The following is a 22,686-nucleotide window of genomic DNA, read 5'->3' as shown; positions in this document are numbered from 1 at the left end:
TTTCAGATTTAAATAAATTAAAATATGCACCATTAATAGGTAATAATTAGTAAAAAGAAATTTTACCACAAAATATAAAGTAGGTATTAAAAAATTTGTAATGAAATGTTTATACAGAGAATTACTACTTAACATGTAATACATTGTATTTTATTTGAGATGTGTACAATGAAAAGTTTATACGTTCAAGGTAGATTTTGAATACAAGTTTGCATAACCAATAGCCGTAAGTAAGTTAGTATTAATTTATTAATAATAATCATGTATACTAACAATAAGATAACAATAATTTTTACTTTTTAGATGGTGCAGCTAGTTCTTCTAACCATGCTTTTTCAGCTGAAACAAAAAATTATACACTCATGGTAGTGGTATGAATTAAAAATTGTAATATACAAAAATAAAAAATATTCCATTGTAAAACTCATTTGTAATACAAGTTATAAATTATATACTATAATGTTATCATAATGTTTTATTTATCATTAATTGTCATAATTTGTACCTTCCAATAAACGTTTCTTCTCTTCTGCAATTTTTGCATCTCTCATTGGCTTTTCTTGTAATTCCTTCTCACGGAGAAGAGCTTCTTTCCTACTAAACCTTCGTTGATGGTAAGCTCCATAAACAACTCCAGTAAGCAAAAGACTCCATCGGGCAAACTATATCAAATATTATTATAGAAAAATTATTGCAAAAATCTTTCATTAATATTAATACTTTAAACTATTATATACACTGATAATATTCACTATATTTATCACAACATAAATAGTATCTTAAAAATGTAGCAGAAGAAACTTATATTATAATAATTAAAGGATAAAAATAAGTAAATCTCGTAGTAGCACTACAAAGTGTTAAATTCTGTTGAAATCTGTCCAAAATAATCGTTTAAGGTTAGGAAATAAGAGAAATTTGTAGTTGATGGTATATACATACATAAATCTGTTAATACTGTTAGCAATTATTGTACTTATTTTCACGAATATCAGCTAAGAATCATTTTATTAAATTCCATAAAAATTATGTAATATAATTGTAGGTCGAAAGCACTTGCTGTGAAGAGCATTTATTTCTTGTAACAAAAGACGTTTTAAAAAATACGTTCTTTTGTATGAATCATGTTAAACAATGTCTAACTTCAGTTTTGGAATATTCTTTTGTAACAAATGACGATGCTTACTTTAATTACAGGAGATACCCGTACAGGCCTCGGAGCTGCCTCGGCTGTCGACATTTTGCCAGTGTAGCAAGTAGCACGGAATAATAACTCCACTAGACTCAGCCGCCACGATATCCATTGATTGGCAAATGCCTTTTGAATTCTTCTCGCGCACTTTTCGAACATTTACGTATATTATTGTGAATTTTAAGTAGAAATTATACAACGTTGTGCATGGATTTTACTTTGATTCAGTAATATTTAATTTTGTTATGATTACTTCAACAAACAATACCAATACTCAGACTTTGATATAAATGAAATAAAAGTTTGAACTACAGATTATAGATTTGAATGTTTGTTAAAGCACACATGTAATGTGTAGTAGGAAATTAAAAATCATGTGATAAGAAACTTGTAAAGATTTTCACTACGAAAATTAGTTGGGTAGATGTTGCAAATATTACAATAAATATTCCATTAAGGAATTTATAGTAAAAAGGTGGTTAGAGTTGTCGCGTATTCTGCGGTAATTTTGTGGGAAAAGGAGTGGGTCGCTGCCCGTGGAGCACTGAACCGTTCTGTTCGTTGGAAATGCGCGGGTAGTTTAAACTTCACAATTCAAAATGGCAGAAAAATGTTTATTTACGTAAGGCAAATATACAACACTCCTTCGAAAGTCCGAAATGCGCCTGACTCGAGAGAGGTTTTCTTACTCCTCCTCCAGCTTCCTTCCAAAAAATCTAGGCATCTACCCTCGGAAAACCCCCTCTTCCTGGCCACAAGGCCCAAGCATGTGCACGTCAACCCCATCGGCAAAAGAACTCTCCCCTTAACCTCGACACCAAGCTCCACCAAGTCGTCAGAGGGTGGGGGCGTCCACCAACGCAGCGCGTAACGGTAGAACCTCACGGGAAAACCCATGGGAAAAACCCATGGGGAAAACTCACGGAAATTCCAAAAGAGAAAGCGCCAGATGTCTAAACTAACGGGATTTACAGCCCCTCGAGGACTGTCCAGCAGATGTTTTAGTCCCGAGACTTTTTCCGAATAATTATTTTAATTCGCATCTGAACATCCTTTTTCTCAATTCCCCTTTGCAGTAACCAAGCTTTTCGGTCCATCTGGCTTCCCACAAAGAGTACTATGAGTCAAAAGATGCTGCAGAATACAACATATTATTAAAATTCAATACGACGCATGCTTAACATATCCGCGTTTGAATTTCGCTCTCATATTATATATATATATATATAACGCAACAGAGTAGAAGCTTTGAAATGCTAATAATTTAATATTTTTTAAAAATTCATTTACCAGCAAATTGGTTACTTATACATTCTTCTTGTATTTGAGTTATTAAAATTTTTGTAAATATTACATTAGACTACACATGTATATATTTCTTTTGTGTATGTAATTAGACCCATGTATTTAAATACATATATGTTAAATTACTCTACTTTAACATTATAAATGTTACATTAAAGTGAAATAAATCAATTGGTGTTTAAATTTCGCTCTTAATTTAACTGTGGCTATATTCATAGTGGTACATCTTAGAAACGCATGCGTATTGAACAAGCTCGAAAAAGTCACAGTTTCGACTCTATGCTCTACCTGAACCTTCTATAGTCTCGGCAGCGCTCGACAGTGCTCGACAGTAAGAAAAATGGCGTTGTTGTGGGTAGTGATATCTTTGGCGTTTTCATTATTTTTAACACCCTTTCTTATGTTTTTACTTGCTATCATATTCCTTGCTTCTATTGGAAAGTCACTCGGTGTCAGGAGGTTATACATAAAACTACTTCTGGCGTTATTCGAGGTAAGACACTAACTAAAAAGAAGTAATTATAATCCCCGGATTGTTGTAGTGCGCGGAACAATTTTGAAAATCATGAATTGAATTAATAATATTTGTTCGGCGAATAACGCATCGTGTAGACACATTACGAGGGCGTACTATTAGCGATACACTTTTATAGGTTATATCGTTCTCCTCTACTTGATTTCTTACGGTGAATCTTACTGACAAAGACACGTGGTAAATAGAAAAATCTACTTTCGTATAATATTTGTGATATTTTCAAATGAAATTGAAACAACGCATCAAATTTTACTTTATTTCAATACGTAGATCAGTTAAAACTTGTGCTAATTTTCAAAATTTTTTCTTGAATAATTAATCAATTATTCAAGCGTTCCGTAACAAAAATGTTTTTGACCCGTTAATGGTTTAAAATGTCGATCGATGAAATGTGGAATCGTTTAATATTTAATGTAGTTCGGTTTGTTGAACACCTAATTAATGATCAACAAGTAGCCATAATTCGGTTTAGGAGATAATAGTGTTTATAACTAACGGTCTTGGCTGTTCTTTATTTAATTTTTTCACGATTATTACCCACTTTTTTCCAAAAATACAACTTTTCGCGAAATTATGAATTGAAATATTAAACCACTAAAAAATCATTAGTTCATGCCTATATGTAAAATGGTTACTAAAGTATTCTATTGAAGATACAGTTCATTTTTCTTTGGGTTGTTAGGAACGATAACGCTTGATTAATTTTTGTAATCTACGTATATTCGATTGTGTAATAATTATGAATATCTGGAAAATCAGTATAATTATGTGGCTCTGACACATAAACGATAAATATCATTTAAAATTATCAATAAATACGATCTTCCTGATAAAGTAAGCTTTGTCTGGTCAAAATAGAACCTATTTTTTATTTTCGACTTTTTCAGTGATCTTGAAATTTAATCAAGGAATCATTGATTGAATGTTTCATTTAATCATTCAATATGTAATATGTTTCACTACTGAGCTTGTCAACTGTGATATATTTTTTGCGTAAATGACATGTCTGTCGTAAAGTTAATATCGTTAAATTGAACGTACGTAAGGTGTGCAAATATTACATTGAGTTTAAGTCAAATGTGCCTCAATAAATCTATGAGATTACATTGTATATATGCAGCAAGTTCGTATCGATTTACACTCGTTAAATAGTGAAGTGCGGATTATTCGACCAATAAAGCGTAATAAAGGTACGAAATTGAATGTTTTAGAGTAATGTACTTAAGAGATCATTGATTAACGTCAATCTTTCATGGAAAAAATGTTACACGTTGTACACATTGCGTCGAAATATATTTATTCTAAATTCGTGACGTGATACATTCAACGAGATTATATAAAATATGAGATATTTTTCTGAGATTGTAAATAATTTTTAAAAATAAGAGAACTAACAATGAGTTTACATCGAAGAAATAATATTTATTAAAATGTTATTTAAAGCGCGTGGTTTAAATTCCATTCGTTCCATCCGTTATTTCCGAACCGAGAAAATTCTACGAAAGTGAATTTTCAGTATGATTTGAATTACTAATTCTCTTCCATTGTTATAAGCATGCGTGTTGCGCATGCATTCTCGAAATAAAAATGGCGATCGAAAGTTAGCGTTCAACTTTTACAGATGTTTCGCTTTTCTTTTCGATGCCACCGCAATTAGTCATATCCACTGTGTTAAATCCACGCTACACTGATTAATTGAGGTTAAAGTTCTGAAGGAAACATTTTCATTTAATCATAATCTCGTGTAGTCGTTAAGGTCCATTTATGCTTTGACGAGCCGAGCTTGGAACGAGTGTACAGTCGAAACACGAGTCGATAGTGTTTTGTCATTATTTTCAATTGTTCACTAATATGCGGACAGAGAAAATGAAACAACGCTCACATGGTCGTCGTCTATAATCTGTGATTTGTCAAATATTCGTTGGCAGTTTTTCCACAAACTCGTTCAGTCTTCATTCAATGTGTTCATGTTTTTCAAGCAAATAAAGTGTCACACCCAAAATATATAAACTCTATTGTAGCTAAATTTTCAATCGAAAATGAAAAGTACGTTAGTATATTTGCATTCTGAATTCTCTTGCTGTAAGGACCAATTTTCTTATAGGTTTCCCACATGTTAGTTAACAATTGGAAATAATGATAAAACTCTATCGACTCGTGAGTCCACTGTGCAGTCGTTTCGAGTGCAATTGATGCTCAGACCGTCGATATACAAGTTGTCCCAAAACTGGTGGTACAAGCAAAAAGAGGGTGATTCTACATAAAAAAATAAGATGAAAATGTAAAATAAAAAATTTTAATATCATGCTTCGTTTCTGAGAAAATTGACTCTGAATTTTAATCGAGTATAAATGTACCGAAGCACAGTTTTAGACACTTGAGGGGTAAACGGGGAAAGGGGAATGCTTCTAGCTTACGTAGAAGCAGTTAATGGTCGAACCATGAGTGTCTCCCTTACCCCGTGTACCCTTTAAGCGCCCAAAACTGTACTTCCGCACATTTGTACTCGATTATAACTCAAACTCAATTTTTGACGAAAACGAAGCACGATATCAACGCATTTTATTCTATATTTTTGACTTATTTTTTTCATATAAAATTACTAGCTTTTCGTTTGTACCTTTAGTTCTGGAACACCCAGTATAAATGAACCTTTAATGATTATAAAAAGATTAAGCGAACAATAAACTTATTCACTTACATCTCAGACAATTATTTATCACTTGAATGATCATATATCATTTAATCGTTTCATTGGTTGCTAATCGATAAAGACGATTTTTACACATATTTACTAGTAACGGTATAAAGTCTACTAATGGACATGATAACGCGTCCTTCTAGAAGGTTTCCTTTTTACTACATATTATTATTTGCAATAATTTTGTATTGGTAATAAACTCACATATTTATGAGGAATGTTTATGTACTGTACAAGAATATTTTATTCATTCCTATTAGACAATATTACACTTCTTTTTAGTGCAAAACATAACCTAGACCTGAAATTGATATTTTCTACGGTATATAGAGAGAGTTTATTATAGATTCTGCAGTCATAAATAGTAATGATAGTTAATTAGAATTTACTATTATTGGTTGCTAGATATACCTAGCATTAGTCAGACACTGAAAATACATAGTTTAGTAGAAATATACAGTGACTATTCCCTCGTCAGCTATACATGTACGTACCTACATGCATATTTAATTATTTAGAAAGGCGAATTTGAAAATATTCTATAATACAACTTTAAAGCGATTTTAATATCAATATATACAATTTATATTATAGATTAAAAGTATAAAATTATGACGAAAAAAATAATGTTAAAATTTGTAATGTTAATTTGAGTTTGCGATATTGACGTTATTTCCAGCGTTTTTTAAAAATTGTTGCTCGAGGTGAAAGAACCTTTACTTCGTTTGAAGAAAATCAAAAAATGTTTTTCGAATCAAGCAAATATATTCATTGGGAAAATACTTTCAAGTTATTCGAAATAATTTTCCAATGTACAATGAGAATTGACAGCGTTAATTTTTCTCACAGATAGAATTTCTATGTAGTTCATCATTATCTCAACTCCCTGAGAAAAAAATTTTATGAACAAGAAATAGTTAAAATTTCAGAAAGTATTTTTTGTTAAGAATGATCTGAAAGACGCTGTACAATGCACTAAGTTTTCATCGGAACGATCGTCATTATCTTTTTCATATTTACTCTAATCTGATAAAAAGTGGTTCGAACAAAGGGTATTTAATACTTCGATAGTAATCAGTTGCAATAGTAAAAATTTTTAGAAGGCTTCTCATTCAATAAAAATTGAGGTCACCTTGACTTTCCAAATGGCACTATTTATTTTTGATCTTATATCATTGTAGTTAACGAAGAAGCGAGTTCAACGCTCTACTATATCATGATCTTTAGATAACCTCAAGCTTAGAAATTTGCAATTCGTTTGAAAAAAAAAAAAACAACTTTCTTTATTCACGCGTAAATGAAATGTAAGCATGATTTAATTGAATGTAAATAATAAGCATACTTATCTTACAATTAGATTCGACCTTTTCATCATGGTCATGTTATAATATCTATTATAAGAATGGTAATATTAGAGTAAATATTAAAAAATGTCTTTGTACAAGGATGACAGCTATCTAGGTATCATCTGCATAAAACCACTATCCTGCGAGCATTTCTTTTGTACTCACCATACGTTAATAACATATCATTTGCTTATTCGCTATAACAGTAACATAACTCAAAAGTAACGATTTCTCGATAAATGGTAATATAACTTCATTTAATATAAGAATTAGTTTTTTTATACTAATGACTTAGAAAGTAATTTTTTTAGTTATGTTATCGCAGGAAATGAGCGATATCAGCCTTATCAGCATTTAAAAAATAACTCTCGTCATTTGTATTGAACTAATGAGTTTAACTCTTTCGGTCCTAGTGAGACACACATGTCCCAGAATAACATGCAAATAGAAAAATGTGGGATCGAAATGGTTAAGACGTATTTGATAATAATAGTTGTACCATGAATAAGAAGTCGAACCTAGAATAAGTGTCTTTACTTTTTACATTCAGTTAATAAGTATAACTGACAATGAGTTACGTCTATGTTTCACTTACATGTGAAAGAAAGAACTTGTTTCTCTTAATGTATTGTAGAAAAGTGGTTCTAAAGCTACGTTCACACTCAGGCAACAACGAGGAACATTTTGTCCACGCTGAAGCAACATAATCCGAGGGATAATCCGCTGGAAATAAAAACACGAAGAAATTAGAGAAACATTCGGCAACAAGCTGTGACTTTTCAGGCTGCATGGAACAGTAACAAAAAGTTTCTCGTCGTTGCCTCGATGTAGATAGCTTAACAGCTAGTTCAAACGCTACGGTTTGTTGCCCGATTCGGTAATTTTGTCGAATCGATAATAAGGCAGCGTTCATATGATATCGTATTTGCATTGAAAATTCAACTTTCACACGTGTGCTCAAAGCCAACTTCTTTTGTTTATTTTTTCAACTATTCTGTGAACGTTGTCTTCGATTATTACCGATTTAGTCATTTTGCCGAATCTATCGAAAAATCGCATCGTCTGAACTTTATTGCTATTAACTTTTTCAAAGTTGTGGAACACTATTATTGATATATTTCTTTGCGAAATACTAAGGTTAATATTTATATAATTCAATAAAATCTTAAAGCATTCTACAAACCAATGTGATTTTTCTCAGCGACAGCAACGAATTCGTGACCGATTGAAAAAATAGACATACGAATTGATATTGATATGATACGAAGATGATGCCACGAAAAAATCGCTGTCCCCGTGGAAAATTGTGTCAGCCTTTGAATTCTTAAAACTAATAATAAAAAAGGCACACGGTTTTCCATGTATATTCTATTAAAACAGATAGGTTAATATAGATCGTTTCAAGCAGCTGTCTAACTTTTACGATATAAAATTTACAAATATTCATTTTTGTTGTACATGAATTATGAAAAAAAAATATTACTTTTATAACTTCTAGTAAATTACAATGTTTAGAAAAAAAATCACAACAAAATTTGGCGGAATAACTGGGACATATTGGTGGAACACCTATTAAGAACCACAGTCGTAGATTTCTATCCTCAAGGTCATTGTATAGGAGGTTGCCGAACTCATTTTTTCGTCAACTACGTGAGGTCAAAAATATATAGTGCTACTTAAAAAAGTTAATATGATCTCAAGTTTTATTAAATGAAAAATTATTTGGAAAATTTTACTATTGCAATCGATTGTCATCGAAGTAGCGAATACCTTTTGTTCGAAACATTTTTTCATCAGATTAGTCTAAAAGCTGGAAAAATCATGGCGACTGTTATGATGAACAACCTGTACATATTTTTGTATTAAGCAAGGCTGTCAGAGTCAAAGCGTTTTCTTAGTCACTCATTTTAGTCGTGTTCATAAATTGCTGATGAATTTACATATTCGATGGGATCCATATCTCCTCTAATACAGTACAAAGGTTGACAGTAAATGCCATCGTAACGCATTTCGAGTCTCATTACTTTTGAATTCAACTTCGAGGAAACAGAGTGCAAAGTTCAATCAATTGTCTGCTCGTCAACGTCTGTCGTTTATTGATCACAATTTCGTTATCGTTATCGTTCACGAAGCCACGATCAATGAAATGATTTAGATCCAAAACTAAACGCGTGCCGCTACATTTTATTAAATTCCAAGAGATTTTTAAATCGTTACATAATAAATGAGATAATAAATACATAATAAATACATAATAAATGAGATAGCAACTAACACTTCTTCTTTTGTCTTATATATTTGAAGACCTATTCCTCTATCGGTGAACTCTTGACCTTGGTGAAATTTCCACGCGATTCAAACAGAACATCTTGATTCAGTACTTGAAGGAAAACAAAAAGATCAAGGAAGATTTTGCGCAAGCTGCAAAGTGAATAAGTTGACGGTCTCACGGAAAGGTCTATCCTTTGCATGGCAAGCGACCGATAGCTGATGCATCACTGAAGTTGTTTACTAGCATTTTCTGTTTCTTTTTTGCTGTCAATCACGCATGGATAAAGTAACGTCAACTGTTACGCAATTCATCTTATTAATGACATCGATAACGATCGGTGACTATGTAATAAGGACGAATTTAGTTTGGTAGAAAGTTTTATATTTACGCTTCTTTCGTATTTGTCAATTATCATATTGGCTAGAAGGAAAATGCATTATACATTGCAGTTACAAGATAACACTGAACGTTATCATGCTGATATGTACATCTTTGCTACTCATTCATTAACTTATCGGCTCCCATTGATTATTTATGAATATACATATATTTTCAATTACTCAATATATCTATCTTTCTTTTCAAATCTTACCATCAATACGTACATTTGTTACTCGAGGAGGGATCGATGAAATTTTATCGACATTTGCTTATTTATTCGAAACTTAACACTCAACAGTATATCACTTGTTGAAATATTGGATTTCGAAACATTATCACTTATCAGTTGATGAGATGTCTAGCCGCTGCTCAAACATCTTCGTTTTCCTTTATACTGGAGAGTCTTATACACAAATAATATGCTAAAAATAAAAAATAGATAGGATAATTACTTTGTAATCGTTTGTATCTTCCAATTATATTTGAAAATTTCTATAGATTAGTAGGAAATAAGTAAATTTGTTGTGACAAGGTCATTATAAAAAAATTTTAAACATTGAAATCTTTTTGCAATAAAAATCAATTTTTACGACGAAAACAAATTGGGTATGTTCTCGTCACTTACTGCGTTGTAGATTGCAGTACCACGATACCGTTTGCTTAGTCTCAGCAAAACCAACGAAAGTGTTTATTCTTCACATTCTTTAGACTCATTTTGATGTTTCCCTGAGTAATTACTAAAGTTTGTTATTTTTTTTTTTCAGTATGGTAGGCAAAACATAGAGATTGTTAAGAAGAGAAACGGTACATGGCATCAAGATGACAAAGATGACGACGTGGATGAGGATCATGATCGGCATGTTGAAAAGCAAAACGTACAAAATTTGATGAACGCCGAGCAAAAAGTGCAAAATGGAGTTTTAGGGAACAATGTAATAGCTAGATCGAAGGACTTAATCTTAGTACCTGAGCCGGAAATGCAGAATCACAGAAATCAGGTGGAGGAATCAAAGACAGAAATGTCTCAAAAATCAGTTGGTAAAAATGAGGTACTTTCCCTTTTCAAATTGGATTTAGTGTGTACAATGCTTTACTTAATTAATAAAAGATAATTTTGGTTCAGAATTTAGTACGCAGGGATTCCTTTGAAACATTGAAGAGAGAATTTGAACCTGCAATCTGTTTGGATTACATTAAAGCTGGTGTAGAGGCTATTATTGAAGATGAAGTGACATCTCGCTTTGAGGCAGAAGAACTTAAAGTAATCTTAACTCTTTTTATGTGTTTAAAAGAATAAATTATATGCAATCTTTTTAACGATATACGTCTTATTATTCACTATTTTAGAACTGGAATCTATTAACTCGAACGAATCGACACTACGAGTTTATTTCCTGGAAGCTGACCGTTATATGGATGTGCGGTTTCGTTATGCGATATTGTTTTCTCCTTCCTTTGAGGATACTTATTTGTTTTATAGGGGTAAGTTCCTTGCAACAAACAATTTTTTAAATATTCAGTAGAAAATAACATACTATTTAACAAAAATTAAAACTTATATTTGTATTGTATTTGAATGCATATTTGGACCCCGGAGCCAGAGTGTATTAAGTCCACTCTTTTTCCGTGTGCCTTAATACACTTTGACTCTGAGCTTCAGATATTTTAAAGGTATGTTTCAATATTGTAGTTTTATATAAAAAAAGAAATAATATAATTATTCGTTATATCGTATGTTAATGGACCTTTAAATTGTCCAATTTTAACATTGTAAAATGAACAATATCATAGCTCTAAAAGTACTGTATCTTATAATTTTAATATTTTTTATTGATCTATCATTAAACAGTTACACTAGGTATTGAGGTATGTACATACAATTTGATTATATTTAGGATCACATCACAACCAATTGCAAATTACGTTTCCGCAGTAAATGGTTGCAACAGGTACCTCCGTTTTTGATAATACTAAATATGAGTATATTAATACATCCAATTTTTTTCCTCTTCCAGAAACTCGTTTTTTATTGAATATTGTTATTATTTGAAAAAAATATAACTTTGTGTTTTTCTGTATTATAAGTACATGCTCCATTTAAAATTACGAAAGAACAGTACATATAGTCTACCAATAAAGTTGAAATGCATTAGTAAATGTTACAGGTAACAGTATCCTGTAACTTTGCTTTGCAGGTAAAACTACTCAGCAACGATACAGAGGAAATCATCGTTTCTCAGGTGCAAAGCTTATGGTTTACAGGTGATGTGGCTGACAATATGTACAGCAGTTGTGGGCTACGTTCCAGAGGGTAGTTTCAAACGGTGGTTGAATTACAAAGTCTCCATAATGTGCTTTGGTGTCTTGTCGAGTGCTCTGTCATCAGTAATCACATACCATAATCCAGAGAATCGACCCGTCAGGGGTATTTGTGTGGCAAACCACACTTCTCCGATAGATGTTCTAGTTCTCATGTGCGATAACTGTTACTCTTTGGTACGTTTCTTTCAATACTTCATCTAGCAATCAGAAAACAGTTTCTCATCTTTGTAATATCTCATGTATGAAATAATTTATACTATTCATTGATACATATTGATCCAGATAGGCCAGAGGCATGGTGGATTCTTAGGGATTTTCCAACGAGCTTTAGCTCGTGCTTCGCCCCATATATGGTTTGAACGATCTGAAGTCAAGGATAGGGAAGCAGTAACAAAAAGGTAAATCAAAGGGAAATTGTTTTTTTTTTTTTGTACTAGAATTTTATAAAATTTTATATTTTAATCTCCTGTTTTATCTTAAAGGTTGAGGGAACATGTATCTGATCCTACAAATCCACCAATTCTTATATTTCCGGAAGGAACATGTATAAATAATACATCGGTCATGCAATTTAAAAAGGGTAGCTTTGAAGTTGGTGGTGTTATTTATCCTGTTGCTATTAAGGTAACTTTGCGTGCAGTAGTTTATTTTTATTTATTCATCCTTAATCCTATATATAGTAACTTGAACAATCAATTTTATTGGCTTTCATAGTACGATCCAAAATTTGGAGATGCATTCTGGAATAGTAGCCGATACTCGATGATTCAATACTTGTACATGACTATGTCAAGCTGGGCTATAGTTTGCGATGTGTGGTATCTTCCTCCCATGTACAGGAATGAAGGAGAGAGTGCCATTGATTTTGCAAATAGGGTCAAATCTGTGATAGCAAGACAAGGAGGATTGGTCGATTTACAGTGGTATGTTAAGTATTATAAAAAACTTTACAAAATATCGAAATATACGTGAAAAGAAAATGATAAAATTAAATTATTCAATAGGGATGGCCAGCTTAAGAGGATGAAACCAAAAAAAGAGTGGAAAGAAAAGCAACAGGAAGAAATAAGTAAACGACTTAAAGTCGAATAAGTCAAATCATTTCTAGTCGCACTTTTATGATCGATATACTGTGTGATATTTTTCTTAATCGAAAACATTTCATCTAACACGCCGTTTTGTATTTTTTATGGATATCTGTTTCATAATGAGAAGGAAGATAGTTCATATGCATGATTCAATTTATTTGCTATCGCAAATATGGTACATTGCATTTTATTAAACCTGTCTTCTACAAGACGCACGATAGGTAAATTTACGTAGATAGAAAAATTCCAATTCATTAGATGGAATTTTTAGTATTATTAATTTATTTATTAATAAATTAATTTTTATTATTATATAAAAAATAATAGTTTAATCATTCTTATTAAAAAATTATAGAAGATTTTTATTAATACTATGTTAATTAAATAGTGCAAGTACCACATTTGTCAAGTTTTAATAGCAAAATTCTATAAGGAGGCATTATAAATTATTTATACATGATGAAATATCTAATGTGAAATGTTGTTATGATATGAAATATGTATTTTGTGCGCATGAATGAGTACATAGCATCGAAGTCATCACTCATATTCATAAACTTTTTTTAAATCGCCTCATCTCATTGTTTGATACATAGATTTAAATCCATCTGATATTATGTAGGAAAAAATGCATTTTTTTTTATAACTGATAGGGACGAACATATTATTTCTATTGTAGTCTAAAAAATAAACTATTTATTCATTTTTCACAATGGAGGAAGTTAGAGTATGTAAGGGTGAAAACTGTTATACCCATCCCTTGGAGATTATTTAAAAAGTCATATTCATTACAATCTAATTAAGAGCATATTTTCTATTTTTATAGTATGTATCATTAAGATTAAAGAAAAAAGTGATGTAAATGCGTCTGTAAATTAAAGTGCAGAATACATTAACCTACATTTATCATATTATTTCAAAGAAAAGTATTTACAAAAAAAAGTAATGAACTGCATTCACTCTTTATGAAATATCATTAATATTTTGATTGTTTCCAAGTTAGTACTTTGTTTTGATTAAAGTTAGGTATTACATTTGTTACAGTCGTAATATTTTACCCCCTTATACCTGTTATTATAAAGCGTAGAGTAAAATAAGTAGGCCCTTACATATTTAATTCATTCCTTTTTTAACTACGTTTTTCGTATAATTAATATCCATGTACCTCGATAACAATAGAAGTTAAATCTGTTACATTGCTGAGTGTAATGTATTATATTTATAGGTTGTTATACAATTGAATAAAATGATATTTTATTTAAAATATAGTGTTAGTTAGACGTCTAAAATTTAGTTTGAGAATGAGTTTATAAATTTGTTTATTGAAAAATTGTGGTGCTACATACAATTTTTTATATGAAAATTAAAATATATTTTTATATAGCAGTAAATATTTAGGACAGTGCATATGTGAAAACATAAAGGAAAAGTATTGTGTATCTATTACAAGAGTTTGACAGTAGCATTAAAACAATGAGTATTGTGTACCTGTCACATAAGTTTGACAGAAGCATTAAAATGATAAATATTAGTCTTTAAATTATAATTCTGCTTCTACTAGCAATTATAACTATTGCAAATAAGATATTATACTAAATAATTACTGACATACTTACATCACAGGAAGGTAGAGCACAAATTAATGATTATGTTTAATCCTTATACAATCTTCCTGTCTTATAAAATTTTGTATTTAATATTCTAGTAAAATATATTCATTCTATGTATTTGAAAGTATGAAAATATGTGCAAAGAATTTATATGTATCAATACATGGTATACATAACTTTATAGACGTATTACACACTTTTTAACAGTGACTAGAATCTTTAATTTGTTAAATGATTTAAGCATCAATGTTTCTATTTATTATGTTGACTGCCATGGTGGTCACCAGTGACCACCACTTTCAACTTGCAAAATTCTCATAAAACACTTGTAATAACTGAAACTTAACACTTATCAATTGTTGTCTAGCATTAACAATATTAGGAAAGAAGTAAAAGAATAACTGCAACATTGGATTGTGAAATGGATTTGTTTTCTATAGTTTGTACATGTATAAAGGAGAGGGTCTGAACAAATAGAAAATGCTGCATGGCAGTCAATGTATTAAATTCTTTCTGTAAAATGATATGTGAAATAATAAAAGCAGATAATATTACTTAGAAAGTATTATGTTTTACTAACTTAAAATTCCAAGATATCTAATTTTATACATTTATTTTTATATACTAGCAGTTATACAAAATAAAATATAAGGTTTAGCTAAATCATTTAACCTACATTTTCTTAAGCTTTGGTTTCCTCTTCTTTAACTTTCTCAGCTTCCTGTTCCTTAAATAATCTGATCAATTCTTCTGTAGCCGTAGGTGTGTATCTAATGTATTCACTAAACTTTGTCTGAAAATTTATTAAATTAAACAACATTCATTAAAAAAAATATGCACCATTCTAAAGGAAACTAAATACATACATTTGGATATTTTGCATGATTCATAGAAGGCTCTCTAAATGCAAAAGGTGTCCAAGGTCCTTGAATAGAAGGAAACTCTGTATGCCACAATTTCAACAATCGAAGAGAAGATCCATCGTGATATTGTGTTTTCAATAATTCCATCCATTGTATAATATCTTCACGACTGTAATTTCTAGCATTCATCCAATGTGTTTCTCCATTCACTGAAATATACATGAAACAATTACATGTGCATTCCTTTCTCATTTTTGCCAAAATAATATTTAACTTACAATATTCTGCTTTTATAACTGGAGATCTGTGCCTTCTTGGTTTAACATATACTACAACTCCAGGATTTTGTTTTGCATAATCGATTAAATCATTCTCCAAAAACTCCCTAAGATGTACATAATAATTCATAAAACATTTTATAAATGGTAATGTAATTTTCATTCAATGTATGTGATTAAAGCTATGAATGAGAATATTGGTATATGTGTCTAGGTCTCAAATTTGCCTGGTATAATTGATTATAATTCGTAAAATGAAAAAATATGAATTGAAGGAAATAACATAGACATATTAACATCATACAAACATGTAACAAACATGAAAGAAATTAATATTCTTTTCATACAATCAATATACGTAAACACGTTAATTGTATTGAATGCGAAGAGGTTAGAAACTTAAATACACCTTACCTAATACCACGACTCGAGCCGTGAGATTTACAGAACTTTAAAGTTACTCTTTGAAGCTGACATACGTAGCGACCAATACCAAGCCCAAAGGGTGCTCGTGGAAATCCACACGCCAGAAATAAGTGTTTATTTGACATTTTGTGAAACAAAAATGTAAATAAACTTTCAAATCAGCACATGTGTAATATAAACGTATATATATGTATACGGCACATCATACACCTCCCTCCACTCACTAATCGACTGATCTCTTACATATATATATGGTGTCTCGTAGTTAGAGATATGGCTATCGATATATTATCGATATCATTTCGATTCATTGATAATTGCTAGGATATTGTTAACGAATAAGAATACATATGTACGTAGAAGAGACTGGGACCATGGACTGGATTCTCTACTTTTTCTTATTTAAAATAAGTGTTAGAGATGTTGTTAACTGTAAGTAAGGAGAAATGTTGTTATAAAATTATAAAATTTTTCCGTATCTCTAGGAGTAATAGAAATATTTTAGGCAGTCAAATTATTGAGCCACCCTTATATATTTTTACCCGCTTGCATATGGTTACAAAAATTACAGTTTATAGAAATAACGATCAGTCGACAGTAAAAGTCTTATTTTTTATTTATTTTACCTTGTTACAATTTCATTATTATTCATTTTTATTCGTCGAAGTTGAGGGAATATGGACAATACGCAATAATAATTTACCAATATTAAACTTGATAAAATTTAACTATTATCGAACCAACGGGGCTCGATTACGTTGCATTTAACTGGTGGCAGAGGAACAGGTATTATAGATGGTAGCGATGTTGGCAAAAATTCGCCTGGCCAAAGATGAATAGCATCCATAAAAAGGAATCCAATGAGAATGCCATGCATCAGGGGTGCTAATATCCTCAATAGTCTGCTTCTAGGCGGTTTCTGAGGCCAAACGAAAATTAATCGAGATCCGGCTGCAACCAAAAGAAGAATTCATTTTAACATTCTCCTAATATGTATATCTATTTATTGAATATCAAATAGAGATAAAAAATAACAACTATTTTTTAAATTATTATTGTCAAAATTATAGTGAAAAAATAACTGGCATATAGCTGAAGTTAAAGTTAAACATTAGTGGCAAAACTTAAAGAAATATTTCTTCATAATAAAAATATTAACTTTTAAGTGTTTTGGTAATAAATACCCACTACAAATGATTTTAATTTTTTGTAGTTGCCTATAATCATTATCATGACAAATTTTGATTACTGTCATTATTGATGAGATATTTTTTGATTTCTAATAATCAATATCGCAAACAGCAATATTTTTTTTATTACTTTGACTATCATCAATAGTGTACTATTATATTATACTAAAATATCTTGATGTATTAAATATTTACTTACTACTTTATAAAATAAAGGTTATACAAAGAAATACTTCAGGCAGAAGTTGTTCATATTTTTACGTAAAATAGAATCCCAAAATAAAAAGTCAATATCGGTTTCTATTTAAAAAAAGTTGATTTAGAAGTGATCTTGAAAACGTCCACGCATTAAAAAATTAACTTAACATCATTTTAAACTTTCCTTAAAATCATGGAACACGTGTTCCAGCTTTTTTTTAAATTAATTGTATACGAAATAAGTTCGTTATATCGACTTAAATGGGACATATGGCAATAGATGAGATAAGATTTCAGTACTGATTTTATATAATAAAATAAGACGAAAATCGAGTGACAAAGTAGTGACGACGATGTTGCTTCTAAATAGTTATCAAAGTTTAAAACTTTATGAGAAAAATATTTTTAAAAATTCGATAGACATAGGAAGTCGAAAATGGCTCTACAGAAATTAAGTATGTACATACGTACACTGTGTACCAATGTGTGCATATGTTACTTTGTACTTGAGATCACTGCTGAAGATTGTCCATTAGCCGAGCCTCAGGCATTTTTTACCGAAATTTTGAAATAGAAAAACGAAATCACAATGATTACCTCGACACTCTCGACTTTTATCTTACTTTTTTATGTATCACTTCTTAAATTTTTTTCCACTTACTCCTAAATACTTTGTATAAAAGATAAAAATGTATACGAAGCATATGAAAAACGAACTTGGATTGCGACGAATGATAGAAGATTTAACATGATGGGGACTGACGCCGGCGGGAGAGGTAAATATTCCATTTCCATTGCAGGTTTTTCTTTTTTTATAACTAAATCTGCGAACGCCACTCTGTCCGTACAATACACGATCTTCGAAATGATAGTTGGCTCTAGTCAAACTTGTGATCGTGCTCCCTGTGCTGTCCTGAAGAGATACGCTAGTTCCGGTTATCAGCGAACATTTGTCGTCGTCAGTGTCACGACTGGTCAAGTCCTCTGTTCTTCTATCAAAGATCAATCTCATTTACATGTCAGCAATCAAGCTTACTAAGTTACAAAGTAATTCGAAGATATGTGGATCGTTTTACTGACTCTTGACTACATCGAGGGGCAACATTACTATCCACTTCGATCTGCTCCAGATTTCAATTAGTCCAATAGTTGTTACGCTGATTTGCTTAATTCGTGGCTATTTGAGTCTAATGCATTTTGAACGACTCCCAAGGAGTACTATGAATGCACACCTATTGCTTTACACTGGAAATCTTCGAGAGATGTGAAAAAAACACACGCGCGACCCTGTCGCAACAGCTTTTTTTTCTAATGCAGACAATTTCAAACAATATAGAATATAGAATGTAATGCTGGATTGTACAAATTATACAAATTGAGAACTAGCGGTAGAAATTGTACTCAAAAGATCATGTAAAATTAATATTTGAAACCATGAGTAGGTACACTTGAGTAGTCAAATATTTTTATTTAACATGGCTACAAACTTTGTAATTGTAAACATAAATGACATTTGGTAATTGTAAAATTACCAAATTCACTTTGCTTGTGAGACTAATAAATTTCATGATAGTAGCACCGACAGATACTATCTTTGAATCTGTCAGTAGACAATGCTTGTCCAAACAAATTAACAATCGTGTGGTATCAAAATTTCTAGGAAAAAATCATCAAAAATACACAATTATAAACATTTTCATTTTAAGAATAACGTAACGTAAAGAAGCTTGGAAAATTTATTTTAGAAATTATTCCTTTGTGTGTTTACTGTATCTTCGTGTGTGAACGCAGTCCAAAGTGATCAGTTTTATTAAGAGAAGGAATTACGCTCCTCATGCAAAATGTCTAAATGCAAATGTGTGCATCATGCTTTCTAAATAAATATATCGTATATGACTGGTAAATTGGCAGACGGAAGAAATGCTTCTTTAATTAATTGTGCAGAAATTACTCGGCCACAACCATAGAGTCGGTCACATCTGCTAATCAGTACCTGTATCTGTGACGAAAGTGGAATTAAGTGTCGTGTCAACTGCCAACTTATCAATCGTACACATTGTAAATAAGATATAGATTCGATAAAGATTAATCATCCGACTGTTTTCTTTATGTTGCTTGGCAGGTCCCAAACCAGATGTAAAACTGACTGAGCAATGTCCGCCGTATTTCGAGAGCATCACAACAAGGATGGAGGAACGTCGCTGCGATCTTATAGGTAGACGGAAGTACCTGAAAGACAAAATCACGACGATGGAACGTTCAATCCCAGCGTTGATAGCGTACAACTTGTGGATGAATAAGGACAACTGCATAGACGCACCCTACTGTAAAGTTCGCGAGATGATGAAAAAATTCTGTCCTCATCCGGACCAAACAGAGAGGCTTCTCCAGAATCTGAAGAAAACCGTGAAGGAGCTCAATGGGGAGACGACCCAATTGCATGTACGATTGAAATTCAGCGATTAATTCGGGTAAATTTTACTAGTGTGCTTGAACTTTCGCGTTTAATTCAAAATCTTATGTCTGCATCCGATACAGTTCGCATTTTCATTTAGTTGCTTTAGGACGCGTTACTCAGTTCTAGTTAGATTTTTTGGTACTGCACGTGAAACTGTTCGTGAGGAAGTAAGTGATTTTGTTTCGTAAATTGAAACAGAGATTTTAAAACAAATAAAAAAATTATTTTGATAAAATTTTATTATAGATAGGTAAGGTGAAAATCGTAGCTATTATTGAGCATCTCTGTATAAATATAAATATTATGGGATATCTTCTATAAACATTTAATTACAGGAAAAAATCATTCAAGCGGATGTAAAATTAGAGGAAACGGGAATGGAGCTGGAGTCCCTAGAACTCGCGAACGCAGAGATGAATGACACTCTGAATAGTTTGGAGAAGGAGATGAAGAGTTATATCAATCCAAGTCTTCATTCCATACACTCCGAGGATTTGATATGTCTATCGAAGATTCGCCAACTGGCAGAGGAGGAACTGTGTTTAAAGAATTGTATTAAAGAAATGGAACTAAAAGAGACGTTGTTCAAGGAACACATGGATCATTTGTTGACTTCCAAAGAGTACCAAAGCGCTTGTGATAAACGAAAGATGATTAGTTGCCTTCAAGATTTGGATTGCAGCGCGAAGAACATATGCTGTGTACCGAAAAAATGTTTATGGCACAAGCCGAATGGTCATCGTCCGAAGAAGAAGATCGAAGAAGAGAGCGACGTTGTTAGTAAAAACATACGTTTCAAGCAATGTAATACAGCTATAAATGATTAATTTTAATTTTTGTATAGGAACAAATTGACGTAATTGTTTCTACTTCCGATCATAACGTTAACCACCAAGATCAAGTGAGTGTATCAAAAAAATTCTAGGAACAGGGGGAAAAACATCTTTCTGGATACCAAATTATTTGATGGGTCACGATAAAACGGACAATGAAATTCTGTCTTTGAAATCCAATGAAACGGTTACGGTAGCGAATGTTGATAATAATGCAAAAGAATTTATTTAATCATTTCATATAATGAACAATGGTATACATTCAAGAGCATAGTCAGAATTTTGTTCAGGGAAAGTCAAACTGCTAGATTAAAACAAAATATTAAGTTTGTGTTAATTATTGACTTTTTTATATGATAACATGTTTCAATACAATATTAAACAAAATCAAATGAAATTTAGATCAAAATCAATCATATTAGATCTTCAACAAATCGTTTTAACCCTTACGATACACATTTAAACTTTCGGAAGATTCTTGAGAAGTATCAATTTTAGACGAAAAAAGTCTTTAATCTTTTTTTAACATTTCACATGTTCTGTAGTATGCATGTTAATATATATGTATATCGTTATAATCATAAAGTCGCGTGTACTAAAGTCGAAATCCGTAGCGAATGGTGTACACCTATAGTCGAATACGGTAGTGTAAGGTTTAAAACATCTCTTTCTTTGTATTTATTTTTAAGGGCCAATTTTCTATGTAGATAATTAGGTATATGCCTAGGTATTCGTCAACCGGTCATGCATCGACCACAAAGATGAGAGCAACTACCCCATTTTTCCACCCTCTGTCTATGCCCTTCTACACATTTTATTGTATTTTAGGAAAGCAAGAAATTGACTAATACTGAAACATTAACTCAATCGCCTGATTCCGCGAAGGAATTAAAAGATAAAAAGGAAATCAATGATAAACGATCTAAACCGTGGAAAACAAGTTCCTGCAAACCTTGCGGATATGCAGTGTGTCCATCATCTTCATCTACAGACCGTCGAAGTCTCAAGAAGAAAGTTTGCTCTGGAAAATCTGCGTCACCTTGCGAACTTGCCTACCATAATTTTTTGAAAACACTGTCTAAATGTGGAGACCCATCTTTAAGAAAAATTCTTTGCGAGTTACCACGATGTGCGACCGCAGAACACAGTATGCAACGTAATTGATCTACCATTGACACGAATGAAAATTAACTTTCCTTGAATACACAGGCATTCAAAAGGCGTCTAAACCGAGCATGTTGCCTTGTGGTCTTGGAACTCCTTGTGAAATTTGTCCTTCGTTACTGTGCAAGGACTTAACGCGTTCAGGTGGAAACTGCAGGTGCAACTGCCAGGGTAAATGTGCCCGTGGATTATCAGATGCAGAGTGTAACTGTAGCGATGCATTACTGGATCCATTGGAGCAGTATCAACCGAAAGGTTCTAAAAAATTATGTGACTTACGTCCAGATGGAAGTAATAGCGAAGACGAATATTGCGAATGTTGTTCCTGTGGTTGTGAGGACAACGGTGCATCGTTATGTCAATGCAACTAATTGTAAGTACATGAAATTTATTGATGAAAATCTGGGAATATGCTTGCCAGCTTGAAATATATTTATTTCTTCATTATTTGTGTACATACTAACAATAGAGTTTCATGTTTAACTATAATAAAGTTAAATATAAAATCGTTAGACGAAATAATG

At 31.7% G+C, this 22,686-nt stretch overlaps 5 protein-coding genes across 5 annotated transcripts; 2 read left to right on the top strand and 3 right to left on the bottom strand.

The window, feature by feature from the left end:
* Nucleotides 1-128: 128 nt before the first annotated feature.
* Nucleotides 129-1,331, bottom strand: Atpsyne (ATP synthase, subunit E). The gene is made up of 3 exons (XM_076386196.1): nucleotides 1,187-1,331; nucleotides 506-662; nucleotides 129-339 (listed from the first exon to the last, which is right to left on the bottom strand). Exons 1-3 carry the CDS (start codon nucleotides 1,238-1,240, stop codon nucleotides 293-295), a joined length of 258 nt encoding a protein of 85 aa, XP_076242311.1. The 5' UTR covers nucleotides 1,241-1,331; the 3' UTR covers nucleotides 129-292.
* A 1,506-nt stretch (nucleotides 1,332-2,837) lies between these two features.
* Gpat4 (Glycerol-3-phosphate acyltransferase 4) lies at nucleotides 2,838-14,933 on the top strand. The gene is made up of 9 exons (XM_076384896.1): nucleotides 2,838-2,990; nucleotides 10,497-10,781; nucleotides 10,856-10,993; nucleotides 11,080-11,214; nucleotides 11,995-12,228; nucleotides 12,337-12,452; nucleotides 12,537-12,678; nucleotides 12,769-12,977; nucleotides 13,059-14,933. Exons 1-9 carry the CDS (start codon nucleotides 2,838-2,840, stop codon nucleotides 13,144-13,146), a joined length of 1,500 nt encoding a protein of 499 aa, XP_076241011.1. The 3' UTR covers nucleotides 13,147-14,933.
* Nucleotides 14,934-15,348: 415 nt separating this feature from the next.
* Nucleotides 15,349-16,514, bottom strand: Mrpl43 (mitochondrial ribosomal protein L43). The gene is made up of 4 exons (XM_076384897.1): nucleotides 16,308-16,514; nucleotides 15,894-16,000; nucleotides 15,619-15,824; nucleotides 15,349-15,545 (listed from the first exon to the last, which is right to left on the bottom strand). The coding sequence occupies exons 1-4, from the start codon at nucleotides 16,442-16,444 to the stop codon at nucleotides 15,435-15,437; spliced, it is 561 nt and encodes a 186-aa protein (XP_076241012.1). The 5' UTR covers nucleotides 16,445-16,514; the 3' UTR covers nucleotides 15,349-15,434.
* A 529-nt stretch (nucleotides 16,515-17,043) lies between these two features.
* LOC143183309 (uncharacterized) lies at nucleotides 17,044-18,719 on the bottom strand. The gene is made up of 2 exons (XM_076384833.1): nucleotides 18,425-18,719; nucleotides 17,044-17,270 (listed from the first exon to the last, which is right to left on the bottom strand). The coding sequence occupies exons 1-2, from the start codon at nucleotides 18,717-18,719 to the stop codon at nucleotides 17,044-17,046; spliced, it is 522 nt and encodes a 173-aa protein (XP_076240948.1).
* Nucleotides 18,720-19,548: 829 nt separating this feature from the next.
* On the top strand, nucleotides 19,549-22,575 carry LOC143183307 (uncharacterized). The gene is made up of 6 exons (XM_076384832.1): nucleotides 19,549-19,564; nucleotides 19,830-20,149; nucleotides 20,501-20,941; nucleotides 21,010-21,066; nucleotides 21,827-22,145; nucleotides 22,208-22,575. The coding sequence occupies exons 1-6, from the start codon at nucleotides 19,549-19,551 to the stop codon at nucleotides 22,531-22,533; spliced, it is 1,479 nt and encodes a 492-aa protein (XP_076240947.1). The 3' UTR covers nucleotides 22,534-22,575.
* Nucleotides 22,576-22,686: the final 111 nt, after the last annotated feature.

The sequence above is a fragment of the Calliopsis andreniformis genome, chromosome 9 (assembly GCF_051401765.1).
Source record: "Calliopsis andreniformis isolate RMS-2024a chromosome 9, iyCalAndr_principal, whole genome shotgun sequence".
NCBI classification, from domain to species: domain Eukaryota; kingdom Metazoa; phylum Arthropoda; class Insecta; order Hymenoptera; family Andrenidae; genus Calliopsis; species Calliopsis andreniformis.
This window is presented reverse-complemented; position numbering and strand designations above follow the sequence as displayed.

Bases quoted from the DNA above. Each gene is read 5' to 3' on its own strand.
- Atpsyne (XM_076386196.1), bottom strand. From the start codon at position 1,240: ATGTCGACAGCCGAGGCAGCTCCGAGGCCTGTACGGGTATCTCCTGTA. The intron at 663-1,186 runs GTAAGCATCGTC...TATTTGATATAG, and splicing joins GGGTATCTCCTGTAATTAAA to TTTGCCCGATGGAGTCTTTT. The intron at 340-505 runs GTACAAATTATG...TTTTTGTTTCAG, and splicing joins GAAGAAACGTTTATTGGAAG to CTGAAAAAGCATGGTTAGAA.
- Gpat4 (XM_076384896.1), top strand. From the start codon at position 2,838: ATGGCGTTGTTGTGGGTAGTGATATCTTTGGCGTTTTCATTATTTTTA. The intron at 10,782-10,855 runs GTACTTTCCCTT...ATTTTGGTTCAG, and splicing joins AATCAGTTGGTAAAAATGAG to AATTTAGTACGCAGGGATTC. The intron at 12,229-12,336 runs GTACGTTTCTTT...ATATTGATCCAG, and splicing joins GCGATAACTGTTACTCTTTG to ATAGGCCAGAGGCATGGTGG.
- Mrpl43 (XM_076384897.1), bottom strand. From the start codon at position 16,444: ATGTCAAATAAACACTTATTTCTGGCGTGTGGATTTCCACGAGCACCC. The intron at 16,001-16,307 runs GTAAGGTGTATT...TGTACATCTTAG, and splicing joins GGCTCGAGTCGTGGTATTAG to GGAGTTTTTGGAGAATGATT. The intron at 15,825-15,893 runs GTAAGTTAAATA...TGTATATTTCAG, and splicing joins AGTTATAAAAGCAGAATATT to TGAATGGAGAAACACATTGG.
- LOC143183309 (XM_076384833.1), bottom strand. From the start codon at position 18,719: ATGAGATTGATCTTTGATAGAAGAACAGAGGACTTGACCAGTCGTGAC. The intron at 17,271-18,424 runs GTTCGTTTTTCA...TTTTGGTTGCAG, and splicing joins TATCATTCGTCGCAATCCAA to CCGGATCTCGATTAATTTTC.
- LOC143183307 (XM_076384832.1), top strand. The intron at 20,942-21,009 runs GTTAGTAAAAAC...ATTTTTGTATAG, and splicing joins TCGAAGAAGAGAGCGACGTT to GAACAAATTGACGTAATTGT. The intron at 21,067-21,826 runs GTGAGTGTATCA...ATTGTATTTTAG, and splicing joins ACGTTAACCACCAAGATCAA to GAAAGCAAGAAATTGACTAA.